Genomic DNA, 8,333 nt, shown 5'->3' with positions numbered 1-8,333 from the left:
CAGGATTTGTGAGTCTCCCAGCCAACATCCAAGAAGGCCCCATGACATGGTTCAGCATCAGCAGCGGGCAGCAAATACCCTATGCACGCCCTTATTCCAGCTGCCATGCACCTGGCTGAGCACAACTGTTCCAGTTTTCTCCCTCTGGCTCCTGCCTCTTGCAGCAACGTGAGATTCAACCCTGGTTTCCAGTAAGATCTTTATTAAAGTGACAGATGAACCAATTATTGATTCGGAGATCAATGCATTGGCAGTTTCCTGCAGGAATCTATAGGGGCTCAGGTGGCTGCAGTTTGCTAGAAAGCAGTCGAGGCTGAAATCGCACCAAGAGCGACCAAGGATGATCTGCCTGGATTGGACGTGACCCCACGGGAAGCGCGTGGTGAGGCAGCGTTGAAGACCAACAGGGATCGCAGAGCTCTTTTTATTCTCGACCGGTACTTTTGGGTGGGAGGAGACTCCTGATCTAACACGCTCGCAGTTTCCCCTCGTGTCGCCGGTCTGCGTGAAGGATAAGTGCCTGCTGTTGCTGACGGTCGGTGGCGTTACTGCTTTGGCTCAAGGTTCAGCTAAACTCAGACTTTGTCAAAGACCGCAGCCGGGCTGGTGGGGGGGTTGTTGTGCTGGAAATGATCTGGTGGTGTTTTATGAGCAAAGCTGAGGCAGCCAGCTCCTGGGGCACTCTGCAGCCCTTGCCCTGGATGAGGCCGTAGCAGCACTGCGCTGTCACCACTGTATTAGCGTTATCCTAACCTGGGAATCTGTGCATCTCAAGCAGCTTCCCAGGTTTTGCAGGGAGTTCTTGAAACCTGTTGTGACCAAAGCATTAGATCATGATGGAATCAGGACTCGTGGTCGAGGCGATATCTTTTATTACACCAACTAGATTTTTGCAAAAAAAAAAAAAAAAAAAAAAGGGCTCCTTTGGCCAGACATCCAGCTGCATCTCCACTGTTTGCCTTGTATTTCAGACTCCGACAGCCTGTCCAGCCCGACCCGCCTGAGCCTCAGCCTGTCCGAAGGGGAGGAGCAGGTCGACCGGCTGCAGCAGGTGGAGCTGGTCCGCACCACGCCCATGTCTCAGTGGAAGGCCAGCACCGTGCAGACGTGGCTGGAGGTGGTGATGGCCATGCCCATGTACGTCAAGGCCTGCGCCGAGAATATCAAGAGCGGGAAGGTAGGAGAATCACCCGGGCACTTAAGTGTCTGATGCATTGCTAGCTAGCCCTCTGCCGACAATGGGGACGGCTCAATTGGGGAGTCTGCCCATCTCTGTGCATCTGGAGGGGCTTTGGTATCTAAAACTGGGTCCATATGCTGCAGCTCAAGCCAGCACAGGGGATTATGATGGCTCCCTTGTCCAGCAGTTCCTGGCCGCCTCCGACATCTCCTCACTATATGCAACCTGGGCTTCTCAAAGGAATGAGTTAATCCTCACAGTGGTATGATGGAGTAGATGCTCTCGTTACTCCTGTATTGCAGACTGGGAAACTAAGGTTTCAAATGCTGAAGTGCCTTGCCCAAGGTTACCTTGGAAGTCAGTGGCAGAGCCGGGAACAAAACCTGGGTCCTCTGATAAGACCCTGAACGTCTTGCTCCTCTCTTCCCAATGATTTAGTTAGTTAACTTTGGAAACCATGTGGGGATAGTTTTTTAGGAACCACGTGGCATAAAAACAAGTATATTGCATTGCCATCATGCAAGACCTGAGTCCCTAGGTCCATGGTTGCCTGGTTTTTTTTCCCTTTCGAGCACAGATGTTGTTAACTCTGAGCGATGAAGATTTGGCAACAGAACTTGGCGTGTGCAACTCCCTTCACCGCCGCAAACTTCGACTGGCAATAGAAGACTACAGAGACGCAGAGGCAGGCAGATGGTACGGACTTCCTCGGGGCATCAGAGTTTCACTCTGTATTAATTGGTGTATGCATGTGTATGGCCACACGCACATATGTTTGCACACGCTTATGTGTATGTGCATGCCTATACTTACACGTGTGCATGCAAAGCTGTGCATATGTGCATGCTTGTGTACATGCCAAGGTGCATGTGGGAGGAATGCATGCACCTCTGTGCATGGGTGTTGTTGCCAATTCAGTTATTTTCCCTTTTATTTTATTTGAATACCTGCACTACCATTATCGTACCATGCTGAGCTGGAATTGGCTGTGATTAATCCTTTCGGACCCTAAAAGACTTAAAGCAGCAATGCTGAAAGCAAACACAGCCTCCCAGAAGGATCCTTATTAAATAACTTTGCATGTTAAATTAGAATTTTTATGTGGTAAGAGCAAAATCAAAGAGTAACAAATCATGAAAAGTAATACATCATGTTAACAAAATGTAGTGGATTTGGCAGTTGGTAGTTCAGCGATGAGAATCACAAAATAACCCTCCTTTTATACTATCCTAAAGCATTATTTATACTACTTGGCCTATCTGATTACACCTTTTAATTTGTGCCAATACCAAAAAAGTAAAGCTAAAACATGTTAAAGGCATGGTTACCTAAAGCTTCTGCAGCTGTATTTTTCTATCATTTCAAGGACAACTCATAACAACTTTTGGCGCCCTCAAACCTTTACCCTGGTTTTGCTTCCCATAGCACTGCCTAATGCTAGTCTGACCTTTACAACTCACAGTTGCTGCATTCTGCAAAGCAAGTTCATTTTTCTTAAAACCTCCTTGGAGTGGGTGTGTGTGTACACACGTGCACACTTATCTATCTCCAGAAGTCAGGCAAAGAGAGATTAAATTTTCTGTGAAGAAAAAAAAAAAGGAAAGAGGGAAAAAAAGTAAAGTGCTGGGGAAGAATCCATACTGCTGGGCTCGGTGTGGGAGAAAAGTCACTTGAACCAAACTGATGCTTTTGTTTTGCATAATTATTTCCCTCGGTGATTTCCCCATCATTTTTGCTCATTTAATTAGTCAAGTGTAGAGCGTAGTGCTGGCCAAGCTGATTTTAAAAAGAAAAAAAATAAATACATCAAACCGTCTCTGGTATTTAAAGCCACCAAATCGAAAAGAAAAAAAGAGAGAAGAGAAGAAAAGAAAAAGCCCTCTTAGTGGCCTAGTGAGATGTGAGCATGGGCGTCACTAGCCCGTCAGGAAAAGAAAGCAAACCAGAGCAAGATTTTGCCAAGATTACGACCCCGCATAGCTCCCTTCTACATCAGACCGTATCTTCTCTAGACCTGTGGCCACCTTGGCTGGGCTGAAAATGGCTAGTTTTAGCTTTACCTTGATCCTGAGCCTTAGGGGGTCTTGGCTGTAGCCGTGTTGGTCTACAGACATCGGCAGACAAGGCTCTTTGGCTAAATGTGATCTCTTCTATTAGACTAAATAGTTGGGAAAATTGTTCTTTGCAAGCTTTTGGGTACAAACACCCTTTTTCAGGCAAAGGGAGAGTCTTTGGGGTATTAATCCCAGGCTCTAAGTCATCTAGGGCCTAGAGACGTCCGTGATTCTCTATGGCTTTTTAATGCTCGGTGGCTGCATGGTATATATAATTTAGCTTCTCAGCCTGCGGTTGAATTGGAAGCAGGGGGCATCCACCACTTCCCATTCCTAGCAGAGATCCCGGCCGCCGTTTGCCAGCCGGTGCAGAGGCACAGGGGAGGAGTCGTGCGCGGGGACGAGTCCTGCCCCTTGTCTGCTGGCGCATGGCTCTGAGCAGGGGGGGCTGGTGCTCTTTGGCTGCAGTATCCCAGATAGAAATTCGGGAAGCAACACGGGGGTCTGCACCCCTTGGGGCCCGGAGTGAGGCTCCAGGAGGGCTGCTGCTTGCTGTCCTCAAAGCGCATCGGGGAGGAGCTGCCATGGTGAGCGGCAGTTCAGTGTCAGCTCTGTCCCTGCATTATAGGGGCAGACGATAATCTGCAAATAAATGCTGGACCTTAACCTACCTGCTTTCTAGGAAGTTCTCTGCTGTTGCCCATATCTCAGATTTGTTCTGGGAAGCCCCGTCTCCTGAGAGTTAAGAGAAGCAAGCAGCTAATTAACACGGCACGCTCTAAATTAGCATTGCATTTACTATTGTAAGGAGAGGAAATAAGTCTCCTGACACGAGAGTCTTTCTTTTCTGCTAGGTCTCTGCTTTATTACACACTTCAGAGCTGGGAAGAGAGGGCGAGGCTAGATTAATTAAGGTAATGCTATTGAGCCCCTTGCCAGAGCAGCTGGGCATCTCCCACCCAGTTTTAACGCGGCTACCAACAGACTGCAAGTAATTCCATTAATGCTCGTGGAGTTATAGGGCTGTACATCCAGGGCAAGCAGGATAAAAAGTGGACTCAAGGTTACTTTTCCCTTCACCTCTGATGTGTGCCTGACCATGGTCATTGGTGGAGGAGTTTAGTGGCCAGTGTGGGCATATTTCCCTGGATACCGTGACTCACCCCCAGATATAAAGCAGACATTAGAAGGGGGTGGGAGTGCATGGATTTGACTATCCCGTTCATATAATACATCCCCGACCGCCTCAATAGAGGATTTCTGTGCTGCAATGCTGACATCCTGTGGCCAGCGACCGAGTAGCTAGGGTATACTCATTAGTGGAGGTGATGCCAGAAATGTTTTCAAGGGAGATGGGCAATCCTGAATAATTTCACGCACCCAGCATTGGATTTTTTTTATAGGGGGGATAATGGCAGTGATCAACACAGGAGCTAAGAAGTCAGCAGACTTTCTGCCGGGTTTTTTTAAATGTAGGGAGTACAAATCATTTCCCCCGTAGACTTTAAAGCAAGTGTAGACATGTAGCAATAAATGAAGCCCTGGCCCCACACCAGGCTTAAGGACATGTGATTTTGAGCGCTGCGTGGCAGAAGCATCATACATCGTGACTCAGATCTAATCCTTATCCCTCCTGTTTTCTGTGCACTCTTCAGCTTGTCTAAAGCCTCTGAGCTGGATCACCACTGGGTAGCCAAAGCCTGGCTGAATGACATTGGGCTGTCTCAGTACTCCCAAGCTTTCCAAAATCATCTCATTGATGGACGGATGCTGAACTCACTGATAAAACGAGATTTGGAGAAGCACCTTAACGTGTCCAAAAAGTTCCACCAGATCAGCATCTTGTTGGGAATAGAGCTGCTTTTTCAAGTCAACTTCAGCAAGGAGGTGAGAAGAGAAAGGGTTAAACCGGGCAGTATGGCTGGCTTTGGTATACCGGGTGGCCCATTCTGGGGGAGCTGCTTGTCTGTATAACGAAGGATCGGTCTTCCAGCCAAGGCTAATCCTAGTGTCTGTGGAGCAAGCACTCTGTGCTCCCAGTTCTCGTCTCCTATGGTTCAGCTGCTTCCGGGACAGAGCATCCTCATCTTCGGTTGGCCTTGTTTTATATATATTACATAGCCTTTCTGCCCAGCAGCTGCATTGAGTGGAGACAGACTTGCTCAGGTTTGCTGGAGTAGCTCTCATCTAGCAAGGCACGTGCAAAACTGAGCTGTATGGCAGGCAGTGGGCTGCACTGAACTCTGTTGTTGGTGAGAGGTGCTTAGGTAACGTTAAGGGATTTCACCTCCCCAACTCTAAGTGATCCTTCTATACCTGGAAAGCAAGCAGAGAAAAAGGAAAATGTCATTCAGCCAGTGACCGTTTTAGGTTGTACTGCGTTGTCTTGGACTGACTCCAGGTATGCTGGGCTGTTTGTTCCCTTCTTTTCCTCCGAGACCCCCAACAATTGGCCTGGATCTTTGGTCTGGCAATGGTAGAAGAGGATACAGCTCTGGGCTTTGTGGAAGCAGTGTCGAATGGAGGTGGCAAGGACCATGGTACTGTGAATAATGCTGATATTTATGCATGTAGGTTCTGCAAGAGCGGAGGGCTCGCTGCGAGATGCAGAACGTCGACCCCCTTGTCTGGACAAATCAGCGGGTGCTCAAGTGGGTGAGGGACATCGATCTGAAGGTAGGACCTGCTCTTTGTACAGATTGTGAGCACTAGGCATAGCCATGCCTCGCTGTGCAGAGCCCCAACCCACAGGCCCACGTACCGCTTAGTGCCTTGCACAGGGGAGAATTTCACTGATGGACGTGGTTGAGACATTATTTGCCTTCCTTTTCGTTGGGTTGCATCCCCAGAGGATAGCTCCTGAAGTGAGGCCTGGGAAGACTGCCTTTGTAAGGCTCAGTCCTCATCAGCGGAGACTGATAACGGGCAGAGGAAGTATGTAGTATAAAAAGACCTAAGCGCTGTGGGATTGATATGGGGGGAGATAGCAGTCAGGCAGGGGCGAGGAGCCCCTGCCAGCCAGCCTGCTGACCCCTAGCCAGAGCAGCCACGAATATCATCTGCTCTCATGTCAGCAGCTACTAGCAAAGGAGGGGCAGGACACCTGCTTGCTGGGTAACTCTATGGCTTGGTCGCCTTTAGGAGTACGCAGACAACCTGATGAACAGCGGAGTCCATGGGGCTGTGCTGGTGCTAGAGCCGACATTCAACGCAGAAGCCATGGCGACAGCTCTGGGCATCCCTAGCACCAAGCACATCCTGCGGAAGCACCTGGCAGAGGAGATGAACGCCATCATTAGCCCAGCCAAGTGAGGTAGAAATTCCTGCCCACCCTCCCGCATAACTACCGAGAGCCAGCTGCATCAGGAAGGTGCAGTTCTGCAGTGAGTATTGCAAGGGGAGAGGATAATGGAAACCCCACAAGGAAGTCTGCAGCGCTGACTGCACCGGAGCTGGTCTCTGCAGGGACTTGCACCCGGGGAGACTCGGGGAAAGAAACGGGGCCACGAGAGGAGAAGGGACCAACAGACTTGGCAGGCCATGGCTCCTTAAGGTACTCCTTTCCTCCCTGCAAACAGGAGAAGCTTTGTTGGCACCTTGCAACCCCTCTGCAGAGAGGACTCCCTGTGACCTCCCGGCATGTGTCTCTGCTTGGGCCTGACCCAAACCCCACTCCAGTCAACAAGCAGCCTTGCCCTACTTTGCCTAAAACTGAAATTGTAATGCTGCTGCCTGTGCTGTTTCCAAGTGCTAATGGTAACTGTAGATTGCTGGTAAGTATATTTGTCCTGTTTCAGTAACACATTAAGTTATCTCGGCCAAGAGCGTGTTTGAGTGGTTGCAGCAGGGGGAAAGGGAGTCTGATCTCCTGGGGTCTGCTCTTGCTCTGCCACTGCTTCGCTCTGTGAACTTGGGCAAGTCATTTAACCGCTCCGTGCCTCAGTTTACTCATCTGTAAAGTGGACGTAATGCTACTTACCTACCTCACAGAGAATTGTGAGAATTACTGTTGGATAATAACTTGCTTTGTGATACACCATGACAGTGTATAATTTCATTATGTATAATATATTAAACAGCTGAATACATCACTGGGACAGTTTGTGGCTTTTAAGACAGTCGCTAGTTGAGGAGACCTCAGGGCAGGAGACATTGCCTGAAAATGTTCATTAAGGCTGATATCTTCTTGCATCTCATCTCTTTGAAAAAATGTGCTAAGGATATTTTACCCACACCAAAATCCTAGGAGGGAGCAGGAAGTATTGCAAGAGGCCCTTGCTCATTGCAGCAAATGAAATTACAGTCCCTAGTCAGTAGGCTTTATAGTACAATGAGTCAGTGCACCATTCCCCTAGCTATCCAGTCCTGAGTTCAAATCTAGACTGAGATTTGAATTTGAAAAATGAGCCTGATGGCCTTGACTTCGGATATGCCAGAACGTAGACCAGTTACGTGATGGCAAAACGACTAACGCAATAGCTTCCTGTGCACAAGGCTGAGACTGTAATAGGTTTTGCTTCAAATAAAGCTGTCATTCCAGAAAGTGACCCTTTTCCAGCTGCTAGGGAGTGCTCAGCACGAGAGAGTTTTCCATCTTTTATTGAATGTTTGCTTAGCCTCTTTCCATCCCACAGCTGCCCTACCAATCAGCAGAGTCTGGAGCAGCCAGGATGCATTCCTCACCCGCTGAAAGACCTTTGCCGATGGCATGCTAGAGAGTAAAGTCTTCTTGTCCCATTACAAAGCCATTTACCATTGCTCAGCTTACTTCATACACACCTCTTAATCACACCGATCTCTAACAATCCCAAGTGGAAGTAGTGGGTCTCCTTTAAAAGTGTATCCATCTAGTGCAAACTATAAAGACTTGTCTCTCTGGTGTGCTCTACCTGGCCCAGTCACTCCAGCTGTATAGGCAGTAGGTAAAATCACTGAGGGACAGATATTAAAGCCCTTATATCCACTGGTGAGCAGGGACTTGCACAAGGAGTTGCACAAAGCAATTGTCTCCTTCAGGAATAAATGATTTACAACCTGGCCCCAAAGGAGTTCATTTCTGTAGGCAGTGGACATAAAAACTGGGGGTGAGGGCAAGTCTC

At 48.6% G+C, this 8,333-nt stretch overlaps 1 protein-coding gene across 13 annotated transcripts in view; it reads left to right on the top strand.

The window, feature by feature from the left end:
- KAZN (kazrin, periplakin interacting protein) overlaps positions 1 to 7,318 on the top strand; it is a 236,425-nt gene extending 229,107 nt beyond the window's left edge. For 12 of the 13 annotated variants that reach the window (XM_025198103.1, XM_025198101.1, XM_025198104.1 and 9 more), the window contains 5 exons: positions 972 to 1,177; positions 1,758 to 1,876; positions 4,890 to 5,121; positions 5,809 to 5,910; positions 6,376 to 7,318. In XM_025198103.1, the coding sequence (XP_025053888.1) occupies positions 972 to 1,177; positions 1,758 to 1,876; positions 4,890 to 5,121; positions 5,809 to 5,910; positions 6,376 to 6,546 (830 nt within the window). In that variant the 3' untranslated portion in view covers positions 6,547 to 7,318. The remainder of the gene's footprint in view (positions 1 to 971; positions 1,178 to 1,757; positions 1,877 to 4,889; positions 5,122 to 5,808; positions 5,911 to 6,375) is intronic. The other variant, XR_003092892.1, reaches the window with a different exon arrangement.
- The last annotated feature ends 1,015 nt before the right edge of the window (positions 7,319 to 8,333 follow it).

The sequence above is a fragment of the Alligator sinensis genome, unplaced genomic scaffold, assembly GCF_000455745.1.
Source record: "Alligator sinensis unplaced genomic scaffold, ASM45574v1 scaffold569_1, whole genome shotgun sequence".
NCBI classification, from domain to species: Eukaryota; Metazoa; Chordata; order Crocodylia; family Alligatoridae; genus Alligator; species Alligator sinensis.
The sequence above is the reverse complement of the archived record's forward strand: the minus strand, read 5'-3'. Positions and strand labels throughout refer to the sequence as shown.